We start from the raw sequence: 27,514 nt of genomic DNA, 5'->3' as shown, positions 1-27,514 counted from the left end.
TGGAAGGATAAGTGAAGAAAAGTCAGTGTCCACTCCCAGCTCGACATCCCACACAATTACACTCTTTCACATTGGCAGGCCCAGCACCAGACTCCCAAACCAGGCACTCTGTTCTCAGCTCCATAACTGGAAGAGCTATCCAACAGACAAAAAATAATAATTCAAGGATGCACATAAGCCTACTTAAAAAATACAACCTCCTCCTAGAATCCCAGGCTATTCTGGATGGAATGGAAAGCCTGGTGTCCATGTATTGGGAGCCCATTGAAGTCCTAGACACTAGTGAAAGGTGTGCACCACCACACAGATTATCCACCTGCGCTCATCAGTGGAAGAGTCTGTGGCTCCTACAATAGTCACCTCAGGACCCCAAAACTGGAGTGGAACCATTCATCCTTGACCCCGAGGAATTGCTTAAGAAAATAGGTCAGCAAGCACCAGGGGAATGGATGGACAAGTGTTAGTATGGTTTAAGACTTGTGCAGCAGAGTTTTAGATGATCTAAAGTCGAGAGAAACTAGTTCAAGGGAGTTCAGGTGAGTTTGTATTGGAATTATTACATTTTATGGCAACAAGGGAGAAAATAAAATAGTTTCATTTATAGATTACTAGAAGGAAAGCTGGAGTTAGACAATGTTATCGAGGCACAAACAGATGGCATGGATAAGTAGTACAATACGTAACACTGGAACAAACATGAGGCCGAGTTTGTGAACAGTCTAGTTCTGTTTCAGAAGAATTACAACAGATAGTATTCATCTGCAGAGGCTTATCGTAGCTGTAAGCATAATGTCCATCCCATTTACTTGACAGAAGGAACATTCTGTTCTATGTTGCAGCTATCAAGAGCAAATATTGTGACATGCATACCTGCCAAACTGAACAAACGTTCCGGGTGGGAAATATGCAGTGTAGCAACCACCTGAATACTGCTCTGAGCACCAGTCCTTCTCTTCATAATGAACAGCCTGGCAGAAATAAAAGTTGATCTTGTCATTACATGTAATAATAACAACAGATGTTTGTGGGCACTCAATTTCTGTGTGGGCACTCCATTTCTTTTCTGAGCGCACAATATGAACACAATTTTTAAACAAAATATTCTTTGAACATTAGTCATTGTAAGACATGAACCAACTGGAGCAAAAGGTGATCATATTACCGAGGGAAGAACAACCAAGAATAAAATTACCATTTTTATAATGAGACTGCTGTTGTGCCTTTGTCATGGAGTCATAGAGTTATAGCGTGCTACAGCATGGAAAAAGGCCCTTCAGCCCAACTTGCCCATACTGGCCAACATATCCCAGCTACACTAGTCCCAACTGCCCGCGTTTGGCCCGTATCCCTCCAAACCTGTCCTACCCATGTACCTGTCTAACTGTTTCCTAAATGTTGGGATTGTCCCAGCCTGTTCCAGATGGCAGCTTGTTCCATACCCCCACCACCCTTTGTGTGAAAAAGGTACCCCTCAGGTTCCTATTAAATCTTTTCCCCTTCACTTTAAACCTGTGTCCTCTTGCTCTCGATTCGCTTCTGGGCGAGACCCTGTGCACTTGCCCAAGAATCAATGGCAAGTGTCAAGCAGATCAATATTTGTTTTTGGATTGCTGAGTGGCATTTGCAGTTTGCTCAAGTGAATCCCAAACCCCCCATTAACTGTGGGACTTATCATCAATACATGGTAATTTGTTACAGTAGAGTGTCACAGTAAATGTGCTTACATACAAGGCTTCCTCTGTTCCCAGAACTTGTGCATAAATCTGGCAAATTCTTTTCTTCCTGAAAAAGAAACAAGACTTTTTGCAAAAAATCTCAACTAAAAATCCGCTAGGTTGAAACCGTGGCATAAAATATCACAGCCATTGGAAATCTGATATAAATCAAAGGATGATAGAAATAGAAAATCAGGCAGCTTCTGTGGCGAGAGAATCCCTGTTTCATCAGCAAAGTTTTTAAGATGGAGCAGATGAGGAGAAAATGGCAGAGAGAGCAAAAGGAACATTAGTGTTGGGATATGGAAGGAAAGGTTGGGGGGGGGAATAAATAACAAAAATGGTTTTCGAGTGAATTAAAGGAGTATAGTAAAGACATTTATTGAATAATAAAAGGTGGGTCTTGAGATCATTTGAAGTGACCAGGAGGGAAATAAAAATGGTAAATGTAGGAAATATAATATACAAAGGCAGAAATAGGGGTAATGATCTGAAATTGTTGAAATCAGTGTTGAGTCCTAAGAATTGTAATGTGCCTGATGAGGATGGAAAACAGAGTGTATTTGAGGGAGTGAAGTGAAAAATTAAAGTGACAGGAGTCTTGAAACTCGGGGAAGTCCTTGTGCATTGCAACGGGGTGTTCTGAAAAGTTGTCACCTAATCCATGTTTTTTTTTTTTTAGTGCAAACACAACATTAACAACAAATGAAGATCACAGAGGTGAGCATGCTATGAAGATTTTTGAATGCCAAGAAATGAAGGGATATGGGGTTAGTGGAGGAAAGTGGTGCTGAGGGAGTGTTACATGGGACTGACTAGTAGAACAGAAAAAGGCTCACTTGTCTGTTTAGTTGCAAATCAGTTTTAATGGCAAGAGAGGACAAAAACAATACTTGTCTTGGTATACGCGAGGTCTGTTTTACAGCACCACACTTTCTCTCTGCCACCATCCATGGTGCTGATCGTGACAGCCTGTCGGTGAACCCCTCTAGTACATGAACTTGAACTAACTTGGGGTTTAAATATAGCGCAACCGGCTGTAGCATTATGCGCTTTAAACATAGCGCTTTATTTAGAGCCCATAGCGCTACGGGTCACAGACTGTTTGGGAAAATTCTCATATAACAGGGAGAAGGTAGGCCAGGTTGTTATTGAACAGTGAAGCAAACACGAGGGGCTGAATGTCTAACTCCTGCTTCCATTTTTTTCTTCTAATGCTTTCAGCACAAATAAATTTGGACTGCATGTGGAGAGATGTTTGGAACCATGGAAGGGAGGAGGTTAACAGACATTTGTTGCAAATCCTCTGATTGCATGGTACTGCATGTTGGTGCAGCTGGAGTGAAGCAGATTCCTGGTCCACTTGAAATGCTTAAAAGGGGGCATGGGTGCATGGTAGGTTCTGGCCTAAGGGTGGGGACTCCAGAAATGACGATGATTTATCAATGTGCATCTTGGTTTGGTGGATGGTGAGGAGAAGGGCAATTATATTTTTAGTCGTGAGAGCACGAGAAGTGTAGACAATGAAACAGGCACGGGTGATGGCCCTATTAACCCAAGATTGATGAAAAAGCAAGATACAACATATCATCATTATCATACTTTATTCACCAAGTATGTTTTGCAACATACGAAGAATTTGTTTTGCCATACAGTCATACCAATAAAAAGCAACAGAACACACAAAATCCATTTTAACAAAAACATCTGCCATAGTGACTCCTCCACATACCTCACTGTGATGGAAGGCGAAAAAAGTTAAATCTTCTTCCCTTCTTTGTTCTCCCGCGGCCGGGGGCCTCGAACCTTCCGTTGACAGGACAATCTTGCCTACGTAGCCGGTAGTCGAGCCCTCCACGTCGGGGCGATCAAGCTCCTGCATCGGGGGGGGGGGGGGGGGGGGGGGAATCTCAGCTCCCCCACGCCAGGCAATCTGACCCGGGTTAGGGCTGGTCGAACCTTCTGCGACTTTGGAACGTCCCGACCGGTCTCTACCCGAGATTCCAAGCTCCTCGATGTTGAAATCCGCAGGCCGCGGGTGGAGCACCGATCCCAGGCAAGGGATTGCAGGCTCCGATGGCAAGTCCACGGCCCCACGGTGGGGCTCAAAATCAGTCATGAGCAAGGCCGCCAGCTCCATGATGTTAGGCCACAGAGCGACCAGAGATACAATCCGGAAAACAATTGCATCTCCGGCAAGGTTGAGATTGAAAAAAGTTTCCCCCGACCCCCCCCCCCCCCCCCCCCACCACATAAAACAAACCAGAGAACATTAACACATGCTTTTAAAACACACTAAAAATAGCAAAAAGGACGAAAAGACAGACAGACTGTTGGCAAGGCTGCCATCGCTGACAGCGCCACCCAGTGGAAAGATTCTTACAGAAGCGGTATTGTGGAAGGTGGCATTGTCAGAGCAAATGTGGTGGAGAAGAACATTTGCAGAATGACATGGAGTCCTTATGGAACTATGGCAGAAAGAAATGTAATGTTAAATGTTGTATCCCAAAGCTGTTACTTTAATTTTCCATCCCATCTGACCTCTCCATCTGTAGTCTCCTACACCATCTCAACAAAGCTCAATGTAAGCCTTGCACTTCTGCCTGGGCACATTATAACTCTTGTGACTCAAGGTTGAATTCAACTTTTTAGATAACTGGATATTTCATTTTGTAATAAAATAAAAAAATTACCTGCAATATTGCCTGCCACATAAATCAGTTGAAGTAGTTAATGGAGGATAAAAGCATACACGGGGGAGGAAGTAGAATGAGGGGACTGGGTGGAAAGTAGAAGAGTGGGAAGAATTCATGTGGAAAATTAAAGCAATTTAAGGTTGTGGATTTCATGATTTCATTAAAGGCTCTGTGGTTTCCACCAACTGCTTAATATTTTTAAGATTTGCTCAATATTTTCATTTTTAACATTAATAATACCAATGTAAAGCTCATATTACAGGAGTGAAGGTACAACTGGGCAGTATCTGACCAGGAACAGTAGTCTGGAATAGTTAAGGTAAAACTATTTTCACACTTCTCCTGATAAACTTAACAACCACAATCCCAGTGGATAATAGGGGTCAAGGAAAGAGCGTTCACGCCGCGGCCCTGCTTCCACCAATCCTTCCACCACTACGCACATGAAGCCATTGTATGCAGATGCCGAGAAGTGTGTTGAGCTCTGGCTGAACAATTTCTAATCTTATGATCTGGACTCGATAAGAAGTGGATTATACGCTATTTGCACTAACATGTGAAGTCACTCAATTAATTGCTCTTTAATTTACAGAACCATTGTGGAATAAAGCCATTTATAATGCTTGCAATTTTAATAAAAGGTGGAATCACATGGAATGTTGTTGCACGCTCTCATTCCTGTTTCTAAACAGTGTTCTACAGGGAAATTGTGCCAAATGTACTGAAAACGGTTGAGATCACCCACATTAAATACTGCAACACTGGAGAAAATTTGTAAAGCCTGTCTTTACATGTCAGTTGTTAAAAAAAAAAGATACAAGATCATATAATATCAGATCAAATATTACAACACCCACCTTTCTGCTTTGGTGAGATCAAGCAAGAGTCGAGCCTTCCTCGCCAGTATAAACCTAGAAATAAATAACAGTGTTCAAATACAACCTAATAATCCACCTCTTGATCAATGGGAGGCAACTGATATCTGGCATCTGACATCAAGAGAAACGGCAAATGCAGAATCTGATTTGTGCGTCTGGGATTGCTAAATTTCAGGAATTGGTTCTTCTTTTTCATAGAGTTGAACAATATAAGAGTCAATTTCATTAACACAAATAATTTGACAGGGATTGACAGAGTAGATATTGTTTCTATTAACCAGAGCATCTAATTCTGGGGTGGGGGGGGGGGCTGTCTCAGGATAAAGAAAACCAGTTAGAAGAGAGACACAAGGGACTGCTGGAATCTGGAGTAAAAAACAATCTGCTGGATAGCAATCAGTGAGTTGAGCAGCATCTGTGGGTGGGAAGGAATGTTTGACGCTTCGGGAGTGGAGATGGCCAGTACAGAGAGGAGAGAGAGGAGGAGAGTGTGACCCCTTCCTCTGTACCCCACAGATTTGCTCGATGCATCGATTTCCTCCAACAGACTCTTGAATGCTAGAGAAGAGGGATCATGCCTTTTATGTAAATTATGTTAAATCTTTGGGTTGTGAAATGCTCAGTGAATGCATAAATTCATGCTGAGATGTTCAGATTTATGGACACTAAGTGAATCAAGGGTATAGAATAGGGGAGGAAAGTGATCAAGCATAGAATTATCCATAATTGTATTAAGTGACTGCATCATCTCAATACTCCTTTTCCTATTTCTTATATTTTTAAAAGATGTAGAGTCAAATGTTATGTTAATGGTTTGTATATAGCAAAGTACATTCAACAAATTTGAAACTAAATGTGATTAAAATGTTAGGTTGAAGATCTGACAATGCTTCAAATGCTAGAATAAAGAACTTATTCATTTTTATCCTGTGTTTTACAGGATTTGGAGTCCACTTGATTCCCCTTGAAAATTTACATATGTGGGAAACAGTATCAGGATAGTAGAGACCCAGATATACTTGCTAAAACATTTCTTGACAAGCCCACACTCAACCCACCCTCACACAATTTAATAAATATCCATATGAAAAGGGATGTCAGAACAGGCGTAATGTTCTTCATTTTAGATTTAATGCCCAGCCACCTCCAATTACCCCCTCACATTTTATTTTCTTACAGCTATCTAAGCTGCTCTGGAATTCCCTTCCTATAACAGACCCTTTGGTCCAACTTGCCCAGGCTGAACAAGATGCCCCATCTACACTAGTCCCAACTATCCATGTTTGGCCCTTATCCCTAAAACCTTTCCTATTCATGTACCTATCCAAATGTCTTTTAAATGTTGTTATAGTACCTGCCTCAATTACCTCTTCTGGCAGCTCTTTCCATATACCCACCACCCTCTGCGTTAAAGAGTTTCCCTTCAGTTGATCCTATTAAATCTTTCAACTCTCACCTGAAACTTATGTCCCCTGGTTCTTGATTCCCTACTGTGGGTAAAAGATTATGCATTGACCTCCTCTATTCTCCCCATGATCTTATACACTTTACCCTCCTGTGCTCCATGGTATAACGTCCTAGCCTGCCCATCCTTTCCCTATAACTCATGCCCTCAAGTCTTGACAACATCCTTGTAAGTCCCCTCTGCACTCTTACCAGTTTAATGACATCCTTCCTAAAGCAGGGTGACCAAAGCTGAAAAGGATACTCGAAATGCAGCCTCACCAACATCTCGTACAAAAAAAGTATTTTTTAAGATTGATTATTAAAAATAAAAATGCATGTCATGACTTGCAATTGACAACATTTCAGGAAGCCCCCAATCACAATAAACCACAGACTTGGCTACATTTGCAGTCATCTATTTATTACTCAATGACTTATCTGCATTATACAGTAATCGGTATAGTTACTATAAGAAAATAACTGCAGATGCTGGTACAAATCGAAGGTATATATTCACAAAATGCTGGAGTAACTCAGCAGGTCAGGCAGCATCTCAGGAGAGAAGGAATGGGTGACGTTTCGGGTCGAGACCCTTCTTCAGACTGATGATTACACAGTTATTACATTGTTCCCAAGTACGCTTTGAGGATTTGCTGCACTAAGTTCAATCCCTTTAACATAAAACAATATATTGCATTGTGCATTTCCTCAGCTCTGTGAACCATACCCCATAATTGCAGGGTGTGAACCATCAGGCTTGGTGTCATCCAGTGTCATGGAAATGGGCGATTCCTCATCTTCAATCATCATGGTTCCACAGAAACCTGTCACAAAATCACAGTTTATTGTAGGCCATTAGGAAATATTTTGCAGTAGAATACAACCACATGTTAGAATACAGGCCTGATAAATACTGCAGTCTGTTTCCTTAGAATCATAGAATCACAGATTCTGTTCAGCACTGGGCTGAAGAGAACTAATGAGACAGACTGAACAAGATTATGTTGTTACTGGATCATTTACTGATGCTCGGTGAAGTATTGACTTCACTCATGGTTCAAAGGATGAACAAAGAATTTCTCCAAAGCATCTATCTATTGAGACTTAAAAACAAACAAAAACTGCAGAAGCAGAAAATGTGAAAGAAAATAATTCTAGAAAGAAATTTCCCAGAAAACTGGGAAAAATTAAAAAACCGAGCATGCTTTAATTGCAGAGTTCAGGGAAGGGTGGAATGAACAATATGTCTTTGTTAGAATGGAGACTGAATGACATAAGGCATGCAGCGCTATTTGAGAGAGGATGTGAAGACTCCTTAATCCCCACTGAACTATATGGAGGAAATGCAAATAATAATTGAATAAAACAGAAGGGAGGGTTGGAGCAAAACTTTGTATTTACTTGAAATCTGAAATAATGAAGTATTCAGAATATCCAAGGGAAAATAGAAAGAGAAGCATTAATGTTACAAGTTGATGATTTTTCATAGAAATGGCCAGTTCTGATAAAAACTGGTGAAGCCAGTTATCTGAAATTGTTGAATTCAGTTTTGAGTTACGAAAGATATAATGTGCCAAGAGATTAAATGATGTTCCTTGGACTTATGTTTGCTTGTACAGATGAAAGTTCATTGATCTAACATATTAATTAGTTCTGTTTCTTCCCACATTTCCAACATCTTTTGTCATTAACTTAAATTCAAAGAGCCCAACACAATAAAAGAAAATACTTTAATGTGGTAAAATACCCTCAAGCACTTAATGGGATCAATGTCAATCAACAATGTTGAGTCACATTAGAGGTTATTAGATCAAATAAGTAGTACAATATTCAAAATATATACATTGAAAACAAGGGTAAACAGGGAGAAGGTAGGACCACTCAACGACAGAGGAGAGAATTTGTACTTTGAGTAAGAAGATGTAAGTGAGTACTAAACAAGTACTTTGCATCAGTATTCACCAAGAAGGGCGTGGAGGACAGTAAGATCAGTGTAGAGAATACTGATTTGCAGGGCAGTTTGAAATCAAGGTGTTTGAGCTCCTGAAGAACATTAAGGTAGATAAACCCATGATGATAGGATCTATCCCAGATTATTAAGTCAGGCAAGAGGGGAGAATGCAGGAGCCTTGTCAACGATCTTTGCATCTTCTCAAGCCAAGGTCTCGGAGGGCTGGTGAGTAGCTAATGTTCCTTTGTTTAAGAAGGGAGGTGGGGGGGAATCCAGGCAATTATAGGCCGGTGAGCCTCCCGTCAGAGGTAGGGAATCTATTGGAGAGCATCTTCAGGAGAGGATTTACTCCCATTTGGAAGAGAATGTACTATTGACGGCCAGTCAGCATGACTTTGTACACAGCAGGCTGTGTCTTACTAACGATAGAATTTTTTGAGTAGGTGACAAAGATGATCAGTGAGAATAGAGCAGTGGATGTTGTCTACATGGATTTTTGTAAGCTTTTAATAAAGTTTTCCCTTTGTAGGCTGATCCAGAAGATTAAGATACACATGATTCATACTGGTTTAGTCATACGGATCCAGAACTGGCTTACTAATAGAAGAGGCTGGCTGGACAAGAGAAAGCTCACTAATCTTGTGGAAATAATGCCAAGGTTTGGCAATTATATTACTATTCAATTCTTATTGCAAAAAAATATTGCAGAGCAAAACTTAAAAGTTAATAATTTTTCATACACTTGATTTATGCAAAGATATAATTTCCATCAATGTGCAATGATAAATACTTTATCTGAAGGAAGGAACTGCAGATGCTGGTTTACACTGAAGATAGACACAAAAGTAACTCAGTGGGACAGGCATCTCTGGATAGAAGGAATGGGGGACGTTTTGGGTCGAGAGCCTTCTCTGAAGAAGGGCCTCGACCCGAAACATCATCCGTTCCTTCTATCCAGAGACAAATACTTTATACCATATATCAGAGCCCCTATTACCTGCTGTAGGGAACGTAAAAGGCTCCATGGCATTACTTCCACAAGATTAGTGAGCTTTCTCTTGTCTAGCCATATCTTACCGTGCCCATAGCTGATTATCTGGTTAGCTATTTGTGGAGGCTATTCCATGGCAGTCAATATATTACAAAAGTAATCTATTATCTGTGAATATTTGAGATATTCCATGGACTTAACAGAACTAAATAATGGCTGTTTCTTTTTCTTAATCAGCATGTTTTTTTTTCTTTTTGAGGGTTTTGGACTCTGGCCATTTCTAATTACTCTGCATCACTTGACCCATACAGACCTTTCTCCTTCCAGAACGGCTGGTTGTAGTAGACGATGCATTTAATGACAGAGCCCATCGGCACCCGCTGGATCAACTGGTTACGCAGCGGAGGCACTGGAGGACTGAAGTGGATTTGCTGGGTGAGAGCAGGAGGAATAGCACAGATGACATAATCTGCCTGAAGAAACCATACAAAGAATTAACCAGAGAGTAATTGGTGCAAATGTGTACAAGACAAATATATCTCAAATGATCGAAGCATTGCAGAACGAGAAGTTATAAGAAAAGATGTGCCCAGAAGTGGAGTCATGCGTACAATTTCAATCTTTGACAAACATCATTTATTCTCGTTCAAATTGATTTTCAATTGCATGTTGCTGAAAACCTAGTCTTGCGAGATGGTAGGATTTATGAAGGCCGCATCCGTCAACATGAACACACACGATCAAGCCACGATGTATAAAATGGTTCTGTTGCAGAATTTGCTGCACTACTACCAAAGTTATTATAAAGTGGGATTTTCCTGAACTACATTGATGGTACGCTGCGTGTCGTCGGTGATGACGCCAAGTTCGGCGGTGACCACACCGACACTCACAGCAGGATGAACTCATGTGATTTATTCTATTTACAGTGGGAAGAATGCCCCTCACCGTCAGAGTGCACATGTGATGATGCTGGCGATCTCAGGATTGTCCCAGCAGCCTAGTCCTGGTCTGTGAAAGACGTTTGGCGAGCTCAGGCTTCTTCCTGCAGTTCACACTTGTCTCAAGAGATAGTGCTGACAGTCTAGGTTTCTTAATGTTTCCTAAAGAGGCAACACTGGCAGTCTCTGGGTTATCCTGGTGGCCAGTCTTTGCCTCTGTGCGTGTGTGGGTGCAGTCCCTCGCGGTCTGTGGGCAGGAAGAGGTTCTGGCATCTCAGGGTTGCTGTGGCCTCTGCCTTAGCCTCAATAGGCATTGGCTGTTTGAGCATCTTCCCGGCAGTCTAGCCTTGACCACACGGTGGCGTTGGTGGTCTCAGGTTTGTCCCAGTTGATCAGTCTTCCTCGAACTTGTGACAGGGAAACACAGGGAGGTGCTCCACTTTGCTTCCATTCCCCGCTCCCTTCTTTCTTCCTTCCTTCCTCTTTTTTCTCTTGTCCTCTCTCTTCTCCCAGTCTGTCTCTCTGGCTATAACTTTATAGGGAGTAAGCTGACAAGGTTTAAGTGGCCAGCCAATATCAGTTAATGGACCCAGCTTTAACAATGCTGTTCTGGCCTGTCAGCCCTTTACAGGGATCAGAGTGGCATCCAAGGGAGAGGACATTGTCACAGCTGACAGACGAGCACTTTACCATCACCAGCAGCCTACAACTAATGTATCTTCTTGCGTTGCTTCACAAGTAGACATACGTCAACTAGAGACAGAAAAGTTAGTTTGGGGAGATTTGTGAAGGAGCTAAGAGATCTGAAAAGACAGGCTTCGGGGGGGAAATTATAGAGTGGATCCATTGTTACCAATGACAAAGCAAAGGGATAATAGACTAGACTCAGAGGAAGAGAATTTGGAGGAAAATGGAAATTGCTTGAACCTAAAATCAACAAGAAATGTGGTAATAATAATGGCTTAAATTCGAGCAGTGGGTTGGAGTGCCAGTGTGGACCTAAAATGCCTGAAGTGATGGGCATGGAGGGTCAAGTGTGGGATAGGAAATGAGCACCTGAGTTTTTGATGTTGGATTTCACATTGGGGATTGGGTAGTGGTGATGGATGGGATGTCAGAATGTTGAGTGTTGGAGTAGTAGATCTAGAGTGACTAGTTTGTGCATAAGACTTTTGGTGTGGAGAGCCAAGTTGAGGAGAGCAATAACATGGAGATGGAATGAAGGAAAGTGATGGAAGAAGTACTACATCTAAAGCACAACACAGTTGCACAACTACATGCTGAAAGAGGATTTGATTTTAAAGAGTTTTAATACACAATTCCTAAATTTAATGCAGTACCTTTCATTAGTAAGTTGAGCGTGGAATCAGTATTATTTTGTAACATATCCAGAGGGGACTGGGGTTGCTACTGACAATTGTCGTTGTGCAGTGTAGAACTGGTGTATAACCGCATGCTCACATACCTTGTACTTCTCTCCATGCAGCGTCTCCACATCAACAGTACCCTCGGCTTGTTTAACTCCCACCACCGGTCTGCTCAATCTCACACTATCCTTCATTCTTTCAGCCAGACGCTCACTTATTTGTCCTGAGCCGCCAATAAATTTCCTTTCCTGAGAAAAGGAGAATTAACACCAATATGTTGCATCTTCAAAGAAAAACTAGTAGAGGAAACAGCATTTTAAATATATTTTTAAAATTTCAAAATATTCGAGAAGAGATACCAGATTTTTTTGGAAAAAAGGGAACGTGTGGCTGGGGAATGGATTGTTAGAGTAAGTGATTGAAGGATTAATCAGATGAGTATTAATAATAATGTAAATAACAGGATAAAGAATCTGAAAATTTGGATGGGATTAGGACGATTTATTTTGCTCAGTATGGACAGATTTGTACAAAAGGTCCATAATCCTTCGTAATTGTTCATACACAACTCTGTGTATGTGGGGGGGTGGTGGGGGGGTGGGGGAAACCTTTTTTTTCCTTCTAATCTCCTCCTCAACGGAGATGCGACCTTTACCGTGTCGTATCTCCGTTCGCGCTACGGCCTAACATCGTGGAGTCGGCGGCCTCCAGCTGGGATCGACCTTGAAGACTCCGGTCGCAGGGCCTGGACTTACCATCTCGGAGGCTTCGGCCGTGGGCCCTGCAGACTGCAACATCGGGAGTTCGCAGGTCCCTGGCTGGCGACCGGCGTTTGGGAGCTCCAGCCGTAGCAGCTTCGACCGCCCCGAAGCGCGAGGTACGATCGACCCGCTCGCAGGCCCTTCATCGCCCTGCGTGGCTCGGCCGCGGCACTTTCCATCGCCCGATGGGGGCTCAGGACTTTCATCGGCCTGCTCGGCTCGGCCCTGGGACTTTCCATCGCCTGGTAGGGGTTCAGGACTTTCATCGGCCTGCTCGGCTCGGCCCTGGGACTTTCCATCGCCCGGTGGGGGCTTCAAAAAGTTGGGAGCCTCGATCACCTCGTGGCACCACGGGAGAAGAATGAGGAGGAGATAAGACTTTTCTTTGCCTTCCATCACAGTGAGGGTGTGCCTAGAGCAATCACTGTGATGGCTGTTTATGTAAAAATTGTATCTGTGTGTCCTGTGCTTTTTGTTGTCTACTGCCGGACCCTGACGTGAGAGGACGCTGGCGCTGTTTATTCGCCGCTTCTCCGTTAGGATAGTTTGTCTGTTTGTTTTTATGTTATGATTGTTCTTGTAAAGCGCTTTGAGCTCCCGATAAGGCACTATATAAAATAAATGCTTATTATTATTATTATTATTATTATAAAAAGAGAGCTGAATATTATGATACTCCAGCACCGTGTCCTTTTGTGTAAACTAGCACCTGCAGCTTTTTGTTTCTATATTGTGATACTCAGTTACATCCAAAGGTGGGCAGAACACACGATTTGAACCTGCTGCTGTAAAATGGGTGACAGCTATTCAACAGTTCAATTCACACGTTCCTGATTTATATTTCCATTAGCTTCAAAGTCATGATTCACATCTCACTGTATCAGTGCCTTTCAAACTGTCAACAATTTAAAATCTATTTCCTGATTGCATTATAGCAACAAGGATTTTGTTCCAGATGGTCCTGTAATTTTGCAACATAAACACAATCTTTTCTGTATTGGCAATAGTCCAGAAATTCCTGCTGATATTGTAAATAGCCAAAAACATTAATGTTTTCATTTGACATTATGACTATTTTTTTTATCAGGATAAAACTAATTTAAATATGAATGTTATGCATAATACCATCACCACCAGTTAATACAGTTAAAGGCTTGAAGCAGAGCTATAAGGATATATTTTTATTCTATCTTGGAAAATAACTTATGGCTTTAACTTTGAAGTTTTCACAAGTGCAATTGCGAAAGCAATTCGTATTTTTCCTGAGTTGAAGGTATTAATGCAAAGTTAATTTAATGAAATTAATCTGACAGAATTTCTGAACCATATTAACTATCTCACTTGTCAGTTGAAATTGTAAGTATGTTAATATTAGGCTCTCAAACCTGGCCTCCATTAGTGGTAGAAAATATTCGTCTCATCCCTCCACATTGTTTCACATACCACAGAAACCAAAGTGCAGAGACTTCATGGGGCTCTGAAGTGACATTCACATTGACAAAGAGTGTAGCAAATTCCCTCGCCGTTCTGCAATTAAACATAGTCAATATTTAAACGTATTTAATGATCTCCATGCTATGATCACCTTAAAAGAGATTAAACAATTTAAAAAGGGAATTTGAACCACTACTTCCCGAGAGAAGTTTATTATCATAATGTGACACAGCACGCACCTAGGTACTGGCATTTTCATCCAAATGAAAGGCTCGCTTCCAGTTTGTTGATGGAACAGCGAGAAATGCCAAGAGAAAATAGACAGTTGTCTTTCACCTCTCTGGTGAGCGATTGGCATTCTAACCTGGAAATATTTGCAATTTGACTTATTTTGAGGAAAGTCTAATTTGGATGAAACCTATGCATTTCCAGATAAGTTGAACCTGATTTGGAAACTGATAACCTTGGTATTGATAGGTACAGAGCTCATCAATAAGATCCATCTATTCAAGGTGCAAGTAGACTGTTATATTTGCTCTTATGTTGATAAGGCAGAGCTCGTGTTTGTAAACAGCAGAACATTGCTGTTGTGGGAAATATTTTCTTTACAGAATAGCCAACTATTGTCCATTCTATTGAGGATGCTATCACAAACTGAATTGAGTGGTCAGTAGTAGCCCACCTGGTCCAGCAAAGTTTGTCAATTAACTGTTTCATGGTCATGTTATCCCACTCCTCTCCACGTTGAGTGCTCCATGGTGCATCTGCAGGAATCTAAAAATATCAAATTAACAATTCCGATAAATTAATGATAATGAAAAAGGCTGCCAACATGGGATTGAGTTAGAACACTGCCCCCTCATATAAAATATTTATTTAGAAATTCTATCCAGATGGAAAATAAACAAAGACTCCTTACGATGGTAATTTATCATAAATTATCTTCTCCAGTTCCAGGGTTAAAATTCCTGACAAGACAAAGACCCAAAATTCCCAGGTTATTCGAGGGCATAGCTAAACAATTACACTTCTAAGAGGCCCTATAATTCCTGGTAGGGGCAGATATTTAGCAGAAGAATTGACTGACCTAAACTCAGTTCAGTTCACTCCCCAGCAGATGCTAGTTTACAAAAAAAGACCAAGTCGTTTTGGAGTAACTCAGCAGATCAGGCAGTATCTCCGGAGGATGTGGATAGGTGATGTTTCAGGTCAGGAAACTTTCTTCAGGCTAAGTCCCAACCTGAAACATCACCTACATCACCTGAAACATCATGTTCTCCAGAGATGCTGCCTGATCCACTGAATTACTCCAAAACTTTATATTTTTCAGTTAAATCCTTGTCCTTGCAATGATCACTGTATGCAAGTAGCAGAGTGAGAAGATTGTGTGAACACTGCAAATCCTGTTCCTTTGAAAATGTGGCAACAGTTTAAAAGGTACTGTTTGCCAAGATCCATTCATCAACGCAATTCTACTTGGTTCAAGTGATACTATGCAATTGTTCGTGGCCATATCTTGGATCCACAGCCGGTCTGCTACTTACGTTGTATTCAGAAAACCTATTATTTTTGGAATTGAACTATTTCAACACAATTAACAAACTAGTAAACTGAAGGCTCCACAATGGGTTTCCGAGAATACTGGAAGGGGAGATAACGCCAACAAATAATCTAGATCTGCTTGTTACATTTAGATTTTCCAAGGCATTTATCTTTTATCACTTCAGTATTTTACAACACAGTCTTTGATAACATATTTGCCAGGGCATCCTAGTCTATGACATTTGAGCCTTTCCACCCAGATGACAGTGTGGGTCATTGAATGTTTCAGAATTATTAGAATTGCTAAGGGCTGTTAGATTTGTTGAATACTTCCTTGAGTTACTGGGTTCCTGAAATGTAGGGCCTCAGATTTATTACACCTAGAAACATATCGATCAGTCATCAGATGTCTTTTAGCAAACCTGGTGTCTGGTTCATGGTCAGCACAGATAATAAGATTCACTGACTTCATATCAAAACTACAATAATAAGGATAAAAACATTTAAAATAAATGTTGGGATCTTTCAAACACTGAAAAACCTGTTTCAGGAAGGAAGCATGCCTGTCACCTCATTTCCCATGTCATCCAAAGTTCTCCAGAAGTTGTTGTAGTCCATATAAGCAATCGGGTTCCACACAGGAGGAAATGGCCCATTAAATGGGTAAGATTTCCCCTGCAAAACAAGATAACGAAGGCTGTTCACTTGAAAAAAATCCATATGCATCCACGTGCTTTGTGCCCATGGTTACTTGATGGAGCATTTCCATTTCTCAAGAATGAATAGTTAAATGTTAGTTTTGTACCCATTGCACAAGCAATAGTCAGATGTCTTCTATTGTTCTCACCTTCCACCCCTGCCACGTTCAATGGATCATCCCACATTAGCTCTAGCAAGACTCCACCAGCAGACACATACTCTTCTCCTTTCACATTTCAGCATTTCCAAAGGGACTGCTACCTTTATGCCACTCTGGTCCATTCTTCCTCCTGAACCAAGTATTCCCTGTGTTATGACCTCTTTTCCAAACCCTTAGGAGGTGCAACACCAGGGCCACATGGAGAACGTGTAAACTACACACAGTCAGCACACGAGTCAAGATTGAAACAGGGTTCCTGGCACAGCGAGGCAGTGACTCTGCTCTACTGGCCATTGAAAAGTCATGTCAGGACAAAAGCCCATAACAAGTAGGTCTAGGATTTCCATGCATTATCCAGAAGATCACACCTCATCCTAGTTGATATATAACCAAAATTATTTCTTACATAATTGAAATCTATCTGGGCCTCTTCCAGCTCAAAATTATACTCTAGAAGATTTGACCTTGTTTCTCCTGGATCAGAAATTAAAATGACCTCTTCAATTATATTTTAAATGCAGAAAGATAAATAATTCTGCTCTTAAATTATTCAGCAAATAAAAAAAGGTAAGGAAATCCAAGTGGGATATTTATTGTTTGTGGGTGATGGGAATACTTGGTAGCATTGGAACACTTGTCAAATGAGCCTTCATATATGTATTCCCTCAGTAAGAAACAATAGCTGATTCTAAAGGCAACAGGATACAGACTTGAATCAATCAAATATTTCAACAATGTTATCATCAGAAGTGTCTCCGCTTTTGGCATGGCATTATCTGCAGCATCTTATCGGTGGATACAGTGAGCAGGAAGTCTCCGGCTCCTTGCCCAGCAATCTCCGATTCATAAGCTTGCCTGGAAACAAGATACTCTAAGCAGACACCAAGAACAATGCCAGAGAGAGAGAGAGAGAGAGAGAGAGAGGGAGAGCGAGCTCTTATGTTTATTACTGTGATATAACTTTGCCTCCAAATGTAATTGTTGTCCATGGTTTGTGTCAAAATCGTTCATCATGGAAAGTCTTTAAAGTTGTCTGTACTAACGTGACCTTTGCAATAATTATGCACTGAAATATACAAACAAGATTTAACTGATGCCGCATTATCATGGTTGCCAGGCACATGGTGACAGAATCACTCCATTGTAGATGCAGTCGATCATGTTGTATAATTCAATGTCACACCACAGAGCCATTCAGAAAGGTGGTTTGGTCAGTCAATTGTATGAAGCCAGAGCTTCAGGAGAATATGGTTTAGACAGATTGTTACATGGAGACATGGCTTTTGTGCGGATCAGTGTCAGTGGCAGAATATTGGGGACTGCCATTAAACTAACATCAACAGCCGAGTAATTGAATAAAATTGAATAAATTAACCATAGCATTTGAAAAAGTGTCAATCCAAAACATATTTATATGTGAAAAACTGCATATAGTGGCAATGCTATTCTTAACCAAACTCAAAGTTTGCACACACAGTCAGTACTATTCCCAGTCAAAATGAAAATTATAGATAATTTCCTTGTCAATCACACATTGTGTAATTATGTAATTAATACAAGCTTTGTAACTCAATTAGGAGTTACTCTCTCATTGCAGGGAGTAAAATATAAGATTTCAGTGTCTGTGGGCTCGTTGGGACTGCTGCTTAATAAGGCACATTACAGTAAACCTAAGTATTTAATATTAAAAACAATCAGCTCTTAACTAATACCAATGACTGGTTTTCCTGTCTTCCTTTTTGACTGTCTCTCGTTTTCTCATCGTACCACACATCAGTAACTCAAACAGATAAATTAAAGATGACAGCCTCACTTCAGGGCCTTTCATTTTTATTCTGTATCCATAACAACAAGCAAAATATAAGCACAAAAGAGCAATCCATCTCTGGGATAGAGGCACATTTCCATGTATATCAAAGGAGAGAGAAACAACGAGACATTTTATCTCCAGTTATAATGAAAGGAAGTGCATAATACATTGCATGAGAATCTCCCTGTGGAGCTTCGTGATAATTGCTATCACTTTGATTTATGTGGCATGGTGCTTGTCACTAACAAATATTATTTTGTTTAATTTTTAGCAAAGTTTAAATGCTTAAAGTGTCGTCGACTTGTAGAATTGTCACCAAACCCAGCACAAAGAAAGTGTTTAAAGGTGACAGGTTTGATTTGAATATCAATCATTTTTTCTTCCTTTGACAATTCATCAATTACCACGTGAATTATTGCTTCAACATCACAAGATACAGAAATATGTGGAAAAATGTACTTCCTCTAAAAATGGATATTTGCCATCAGATTTGCAGTTTAGAAATGTCAGCATTGTGCAGATAAAAACAAAATTGACAGGTTTTTTAACTAAGAAAAGGAGTGTTAAATACACCAAAGATATTCTCAAAGCACCTTTTTAAAAAATGCCTCTGTATTTGTTCGTTTTTCCTCATAATATAGTCTGAATTTATGTGCTGGTGAAGAAAAAATATTCTAAGCTATGAATATTTATATTAATTTTAATAAAGCTATTGAGATTCCTCAAAATGAAGTTCATTTTCAACATTCCATCTCCGTGTGTGCCTTGGTACGTGGCCTCAAATATGGAACTAAACAGCAATATTAGGCAGATTTGGATAACAAGGACTCATTTCATTAAATGTTATATAATGAACCCTCTGTCAGCTGAACCGGCCCATCAATTTAATCTTCCATTGGTGGAAATGTAAATGAAAAACATTTACAAGATTCCTCGGGCATTTTTATTGGTCTTCCCCTGCAATAATAATAGGACATTTTAACATCCTTCTATGGAAATTCAAGCCTAATATATATTTTTATATTTAATGAGATATTATAAAGACTGCCAGTCAAAGAGTAATGGTAGTTATTAGATAATTGAATACCAGTCAGTCCAAATGAAGTAACATTTGAATGCAGTTTTGAATCTTTTTTGAAAGTCTCAAGATTGTTACCATGTGACACACAGCCAGGGAATGTAATTTTATTTCAAAAGAAGGTGATTCATGTGAGGCAGTTTGATATTCCATTTTGAAGATGATACAAGGAGCCATGCCCATCATCTGCTCAATTGATTATCCACAAAACGACAAATATCAGCAACAATGATAACAAGGAGCCCGTCATTCTCTAGAATTACATCCTTTAACGCCAATATTATTAGAAAATGAAAGAATATTTTACCTTTACAAAGTGAATCAGTTTCTCCTTCTCATTTACTTTGTAAGTCTTTATTTCAAGCTCCTCGGCCAAACGCAAAATCCGATTTTGAGTCGGTCCAATATATGCTCCCCCCAAGTCAACATATTGGAACTCTGGACCCTACAAGGAATAATTGCATCAATGAATAACCATTTTTCTTTTTAATTTCTTTCCTGTTCCTTTAACAGCAATGACTTCTGTCAGTTCACAGTTCTCTGGGTGGTGGTATCCTTTCTGCTACCCGATATACTATTTATGATGGGCACATCTTGGCAATCATTGTGGACAAGCGATTCAACCATGCTATAGGGAAGGCAAATTCTTGTATTATAGAACAGAGAACAGTAAAGCATAGGAATGGCCCTTCAGCCCACAATGTTAGTGCCAAACATGATGCCAAGTTGAACTGATTTCATCTGCCTGTAAATAATCCAAATCTCTCTATTCCCTGTACTTCCAAGCGCCTGTCTAAATTCCTCCCGTATGCCACTATCGTATCTGCCGCCACCACCACCATTGGCAATGTGTAAATGAAATTCATGTGTGCACATTAACCAGCAGGAATCGCTTAACAGTAATTGGCAACGGTGATTATTTTTCAATACAAAATGTAATATTTTTCATACATATTTTTAATACAGAAGCCAATTCTGCCAATAGCATCTTGTTAGAAATTTTCTGGTGTAAAGACCCATTCTTGATATACTTCCTCGGTAAAAATAAAAACTTTACATTGGAGAAAAATTTGTAATTGACCTTAGCATGCAAGAGAAAAGGAAAATAAGGAATTTGAGCAGAAAGGTTTGTTACTGCTGGAGTTGAAGGGCGGGGAAGAGAAGGGATGACAAGAGAGAACCAAGGAGGATTTTGGTTGCACTGAGCATGATGCTGGAAGAGATCAACCAGGGTAGGGGTGGGAATGGGAAATTAGCCCCATAGCCATGTGTTGGGAGAAGGGAAGTTTTCAGCAAGTGAACAAACCATTCCTTTATCATTTGCACAGGTGGATTCTGCTGCTTTGTGGTAGGAATCAAGTAACACTTGTTGCAATCATAACCGTTTTACGATAGGTTTACAGTCAGCAAATATTATAGACACACACTGGGTGCTGAAAGAGTTCCCTGTGCATTATAACATTAAACTCAGGTGTACAAAGTATGGCAGTACTTCAAGAATAACTGATCAGATTATCAATCCCATTTGATCAGAACGTAACTTTTTTCTATGAGGTGTGGTTAAAAACAAAAACTCATTGACTTTCAGACTGGCCAATGACCATGGAGACAAGCTACAGTATACTTCAAAAGGCGCAAGTGACTTAATTAACAGGTATAGGGGTGGCATTGTGGCACAGTTGGTAGAGTTGCTGCCTCAACGCTAAAGATCCAGATTTAAACTCTACCTTGTGGAGGTTTGGTCATTCTCCTTGTGATCGTGTGGGTTTCCTCCAGGAGCTCTGGTTTCCTCCCACATCCCAAAGATGTGCAGATTTGTAGTTTAATTGGCTGCTGTGCATTGCCCCTAGTGTGCAGGCAGCCAATGCAAAAGTGGGATAATGTAGAAGTAACATGAATGGGTGATCAATGGTTGGCATGGTCTTGGTGGGCCAAAGAGCTGTTTCCATGCTGCATCTTTCAGTCAATCAATAGCAAGCATCAGGGCATTCACTTCCCTCTACTGCTAGTGTGTAATAATGGCAGTGTTTTCAGCCCTCTTTGTGGACTGGTAATCACAAGTACTCCTCATGGATTTCACATGCAGACCAAATATCCTTCACATGCTCTACAGAAACAGGCTAGGACACCATAGAATGTGATATACATTCTGCTGGTAATCCAAATCCCAAGCTGCCATTTCAGGAACCTATTCTTCCCCAGAAGGTAGAGATCATGGTTATTTTCATTTCTTACTCGAACTGTGTATGTCCTTCCACCAACCCGATCTTGCGCTTCTAACACCAGCACTTTCAGGCCTTCCTCCATCAGCAGCTTGGCAGCTGACAGGCCTGTAAAATATAAACAATAGTGTTGTATAGCAACCAGGAGGCTCTATAAACCAAGAGACCTGGACTAAGGCCAGAAAATAAGGTTGCAAAAAACAAATAATTTTAGCATTACAATTAATTCATTAGATTTCCAACTCTTCTGTCAATATTGATCATAGCAAAGCAAATAAAATCTTAATCAAAGATGTCTGCATTTAAATCAGGCACAGCATATTTGTGCTTCTCAACAGCAAATCTAGGACACTTTGAATGAGAAGTTGTGGAAACCAACCAGGATATCTGATCAATTAACTTTGTTCACAATTTATTGAATGAAGTCAGTTTCCAACAGTTTTGAATGTAGTCTGAAAATTATGCTACAATTTACGTTTAGTCTTGTCAAGGAAAAAAAGTGCATTGCTTCTTGCCTTTATCCATTGGTTCTTCTAACATTTTCTCCCTTTGTTGAAATATATATGGTAATATTTTTCTATTTCAAAACCGAGTTCCAGAAATTATGAAATAAATCTGTCTGCACTGCAGGAAGCTTCCACTTCCATTACCAGTTAAAGAAAGTTTAATGGTCTTTTGCAGATATTAATCAATATAAACTCATTGGTCTGCATTCAGAGTCATGCATGCCTCCCACTCATTTCCGACTCACTGCCAGTGTAATAAAGGTATCTGAGATGATTTCTTCAGGCAATTACGCTGCAAATCAATACATGTCAAAGTACAGCAGCAAAGCAGGAAATTACACATCTCACTGTGAAGGTGGTAAACAACCAAATGAGAATGATTTCAGAACACCAGCTGTTGTTACGCAGCTCGTATGTTATAACTCTAATTTGAGGACACAGTATCCTGTTGATGAAAGTAGGCTTTAAATTAAAATTGTAAAAAAGTGAGCCTTATGATTTATTCCTGTTCTGTCTCAAGTTAGAGCTGGTGGCATACGAGGAGAAATTAACAATATTAAAATATTCTGCACACAATTTCTATCCAGATTAAGTTATTCCTGTGTTCGATTCTAAAGGAATTACTGCTGTGCTGCAGATTTGCAAGCTGTTCTCAGATATTGCAAATTAGTTTACTGTTTGTCCATTCCGTCACATTTATGGCAACAAAAAAAAATCAGTCCAACAAAATATCTTTACATCCTGAATGATAACCTCGAGGTTACCATTATCTGCCAATCCCCAGCTGATGAAACGCAACTCCAAGCTACCATGTTATTGTCAATAACTGGTACATATACAGTACTTTGCAAAACATGGACGGAGATATTAGAACAGATGATCAACCATTTTCTAATGAAACAGATTATTAAACAGCTTTTAAAAAGGAAAGATTGATGTTTCAGAAATTAAGGCTCCACCAATTTGTCAAAGAAGTTATGTTGTCATTTTGTGGATTAAAGTTTTCCATATTTAATCAAGTCAAGTCAAGTCAATTTTATTTGTATAGCACATTTAAAAACAACCCACGTTGACCAAAGTGCTGCACATCAATGTCCTTGTCCATGTAAGCTTATCATAACCACTATTACTATCCTCCACTTTAGGGTAAAATTTCAGACCATTTCAAACTCGCCATCTTGGTGATAGCAGTTACATAACCATCTGGCTGGTTCCTTCCAAGACTAGCAGTGCACAGACACCCTTTCTTTTCAACCCCATCCCCCAATTATCCTATTTCTCTCCCACCACCACCCCCACCCCCCCCCCCCCATCCCCACTGGGTGCTCTCCCTGCATTGTTCCCTTTTGCCCAAAGTCCCTTATTTAGTTCCACACCACTGACTAGTTTTCATCATTTGCAACCCTTAGTTGCCCCTATCATCACTTCACACTCTGTTACCATTCCTCCTCCACTCTCCCAAATCCATCTGCCAAACAACCACTCCTCACCTGGATCCACCTATTGCTTGCCACCACCTCACCTCTTCATACTGACTACATTGCCTCTATTTAGTCCCAATGAAGAGTCACGACCCAAAATGCTGACTGTCCATTTTGCTCCACAGATGCTGCCTGACCCAGTGTTTGTTTTGTGCACCCTTAATCCAGTGGCTCCAAGGAGATCAATGCCATCTTCTCTCATAAAAGTTAATCCTGGGTGCATTTTAGGAAATCTCTCCTACCCTCTCCAAGCCTTGTACTTCATTCCTATATTGTATTGCCCAACAGCAGGCACAACACTGCAGTAATTCAACATAATTTTATCCTCGGTTTATAAATTGTATTTTTAACAATTTTATCAACAACAAGACTGACCTGAGCAGACACTGCACCTGTAACATCAACATAGCAAGAATAACTTGAGGCATTTATTTGCTATCTAATATGGCAACCGAGTGAAGCTTCACCAATATCTATTGGCTCCCTATCAAGTAATATCCACCCATGACACATCGTTTGAACGGGTACTAACGTTCAAGGGAATCACAAATAAATCCTGCAATCTTAACTCTAACAACAGGATACTTTGAAAAAACTAACCTGGTTAATAAACTCCTGGAAAACAAATGATTTGATTATGATCCGCACTGTTACGAATGGATTTGTTTGTGATGGATAAATCTGTTATCACAAACAAGTATTGGAGAGATAGGCCATCAGTGCAAGTCTCAAATTCATGGGCTGATTTGCACAGGTTTGTCATCTGCATCACAAAAATGGCATCTTGCCTGATTTCTGCAGGATTTTCACATCCTCAAATTTAGGATTTAACTTCCTCAAAACTATTACTTTTTGCAATGAGTTTATACTTAATGGCTTTGAGACTGCTTAGTATTGATCATTACAAGCCCAATGCCATTGAATCTCTTTGGACAAAAAACAAAAGGTTAACTCAAATTTATATCATGCTAACTTTTTATTTTTATTTTCCCCCCCATTCTCTCACTTTGTAAATTCAAAGTTTCTAAGTTTAGTTAAATCACTAACTTTTTCCTTTCCCGATCTCTGATAGTTGTTGGTTAAAAAAAATGAAATCCTTACTTGCCTACATCCTTAATTAAAACCGAGACTCTGCAACACGTACACTGCAATAGTCTTTAATGCTTCCAATAAATGACAAAAATAATTGATCTTAAAATAATTTCAAGCAGGAGGCTGCATCTCTGTTACACACCGTGAGATGCCTTGTTGTGGCAAGATTTTGTCCGTGACATTTTGCATTTGTTTACTACCAGACCAAAAAAAAAGAATAGACGAGTGGGATTGGTTCAAAGACGAAATTAGCCCGAAGGACTGCACGATAATACTCATCGTTAATGGTTTTACGACTAACAAGGTAACTATAACTTAAAAGGCTAAACACATCAGAACATATGTTAAGTTCAGTTTAGGGATACAGCGTCTAAATATCATCTTCGACCCACCGAGTCCACTGTAACAAGATTAGCTGTAAAATACATCGTGAAACTCCTATAGAGACTTCGTCTTAAATATGAATCTACGTGAATGTCACAGAAAACAATTGGTTTTGTTTCGACTTTTTGGATAAATTAGAAACAAAATAAGGGCGGCACGGTGGCGCACAGTAGAGTTGGTGCTGCCTTCCAGCGCTTCCAGCGCCAGAGACCAGGGTTCGATCGCGACTACAGGTGCGGTCTGTACGGAGTTTGTACGTTCTCTGCGGGGTCCTTGACCTACCGGGATCTCCGGTTTCCTCCCACACTCCAAAGACGTACAGGTTTGTGGGTTAATTGGCTTGGTAAAATGGTCCCGAGTGTGTGTGTAGGAATAATGTTAATATCACGGACAGAATCTTGCCACAGCAAGGCATCTCACGGTGTGTATGTGTTAATGTGCGAGGGTCGCTGGTCAGCGCGGACTGGGTGGGCCGAATGGCCTGTTTCCGCGCTGTATCTCTAAACTAAAAAATATTCGCTTTAATAATATATTCGATCATAGCCAATTTCGATCAAATAAAAGGCGACAGCAATTGAAACTATTTACTCCTAATTTATTGAGGGGGAAAAAAGCAAAGAGACTCACCAGACAAGCCCCCACCAATGATAATCACGTCTTGTTTTCCAGTGGACATTTTCCTCAATTTTCGATTAAACCCTCGCTACCCTTTGATTCTTTGCTGCAGCTTACGAGCAATTTCTTTGCAGTTAGTTTGTCTACAGCAGGGAGGTGGTGTGGGATGAGAGCTAGCGACGGATAGGTGGTTACAGGTGAAGAGTTGATTGGTAGATAACGGAAGGGGGGAGAGAACAGCAAAGGTATTGACAAGATTGTCAAGGGCTGGGCATTTAATGTTTCAAGTAAAAAGCAAAGCTGGGAATCTAATGCAGTTATAGACTGATAATACATTTAAAAACAAATGAACAACTCACACACAAAATGCATACTATTATATCTGTAGGTTTCATTAAATGTACACACATGTGGGTGTACGTTGACATAAGTCTGCTCCGACTACATTTCCTCCCATCCTGTCTCTTTGAAGGATGCCATTCTGCGCCTTCAATTTCTTTGTCTCCATCCGTTCTCAAAATGAGGCTTTTACTCCAGGATATTTGAAATGTCCTTTTTCACGAAATTTATCCACCTCTCACCCCCAGCTCACCCCACCCACTGTGGATGACCAAACAATCACCCACATCACTCTCACATTGCCTCTCCACAGACAGAACCAGGGTAGCGTTCCTTACCTTTCACCTCACCCATCTCTAAAATCCGTCAACATTGCCATCAAATTGGACCACGGGTGACATCTTCTCTCTCTCCACCCATTCCTGTCTGTTTTCCACAGGGACTATACTTCCATGACCATTTGATTTGCTTATCCCTCCCCACCACTTGCTTACCCACATCAATACTTTGCACTGGAACCAAAGGAAGTGTAGCACATGTTCTCACATCTTCTCAATCAGCCAGGATGATCAGCCATGATCATATTGAATGGCAGTGCTGGCTCAAAGGGCCAAATGGCCTACTCCTGCACCTATTTTCTATGTTTCCATCTCCATCCAGGGATCTAAACCACCCTTCCAGGTAAAACAGGGATTAACTGCACCTCCTCCAACCTCACCTTTCACAGTACTCAATGTGGCCTCCTCTACATTGGCAAGACCAAACACAAATAGGCAACTGCTTTGCCAACTACCTGTATTTTGCCTACTCCAGCCATCCAGATTTCCCAGATTCCAGCCATTTTTATTCCACTTTACGTTTCCACAGCATCCTGTCTGTCTACAATCCAACAGCATGAATACTGAATTCTCTAATTTCAGGTAACCTGCATGTGGAAAATTCCCCATTACGCCCTGTTCACAAAAAACAAGACAAATCCAATCCAGCTAATTACCATCCATTTAATCTGCTCTCAAACATCAGCAAAGTGATGGAAGTCTTTGTTAACAAAGGTACCAATGGCACTTACTCATCAATAACCTTATCATCAATGCCCAATTTTGGGTTTCAGCAGAACTACTAAGTTCATCACACCCTTGGCCCAAGCAAGAATCAAAGAGCTAATTCCAGAGTTGAGTTCTCAGATGAGTTCAAAGTTAACAACTCTCAACAAGCCCAACACCACTGAAGATTTAATACTTACTAGACCAAGTGGACCCGTTGGGCCCAAACCTCTCCTGCATTGGTGCAGCACCCTCCCCTCCTCCCTCCCTCCCCTCTCCTCTCCTTCCCTCCCCTCCTCCCACCCCTCCTCCCTCCCCTCCCCTCCCCTCCCCTCCCTCCTCCTCCCCCTCCCCATCTTCCCC

The 27,514-nt window shown here is 40.6% G+C and overlaps 1 protein-coding gene across 3 annotated transcripts in view; it reads right to left on the bottom strand.

The window, feature by feature from the left end:
- The window catches only part of LOC144600375 (amine oxidase [flavin-containing]-like), a 31,455-nt gene extending 5,250 nt beyond the window's left edge, over positions 1-26,205 (bottom strand). Inside the window, exons 1-12 of one of the 3 annotated variants that reach the window (XM_078411952.1) lie at positions 26,178-26,205; positions 21,705-21,799; positions 19,777-19,914; positions 16,293-16,397; positions 14,863-14,954; positions 14,132-14,273; positions 12,084-12,233; positions 9,991-10,150; positions 7,463-7,559; positions 5,269-5,322; positions 1,725-1,782; positions 871-968 (exon numbers count right to left, since the gene is read on the bottom strand). In XM_078411952.1, coding sequence (XP_078268078.1) covers positions 871-968; positions 1,725-1,782; positions 5,269-5,322; positions 7,463-7,559; positions 9,991-10,150; positions 12,084-12,233; positions 14,132-14,273; positions 14,863-14,954; positions 16,293-16,397; positions 19,777-19,914; positions 21,705-21,776 — 1,166 coding nt within the window. In that variant the 5' untranslated portion in view covers positions 21,777-21,799; positions 26,178-26,205. Of the gene's footprint in view, positions 1-870; positions 969-1,724; positions 1,783-5,268; positions 5,323-7,462; positions 7,560-9,990; positions 10,151-12,083; positions 12,234-14,131; positions 14,274-14,862; positions 14,955-16,292; positions 16,398-19,776; positions 19,915-21,704; positions 21,800-24,278; positions 24,391-25,781; positions 26,075-26,177 lie in introns of those variants that run through there. The other 2 variants (XM_078411950.1, XM_078411951.1) reach the window with 2 other exon arrangements.
- Positions 26,206-27,514: the final 1,309 nt, after the last annotated feature.

The sequence above is a fragment of the Rhinoraja longicauda genome, chromosome 15 (genome assembly GCF_053455715.1).
Source record: "Rhinoraja longicauda isolate Sanriku21f chromosome 15, sRhiLon1.1, whole genome shotgun sequence".
In the NCBI taxonomy this organism is placed as follows: Eukaryota; Metazoa; Chordata; class Chondrichthyes; order Rajiformes; family Arhynchobatidae; genus Rhinoraja; species Rhinoraja longicauda.
The sequence above is the reverse complement of the archived record's forward strand: the minus strand, read 5'-3'. Positions and strand labels throughout refer to the sequence as shown.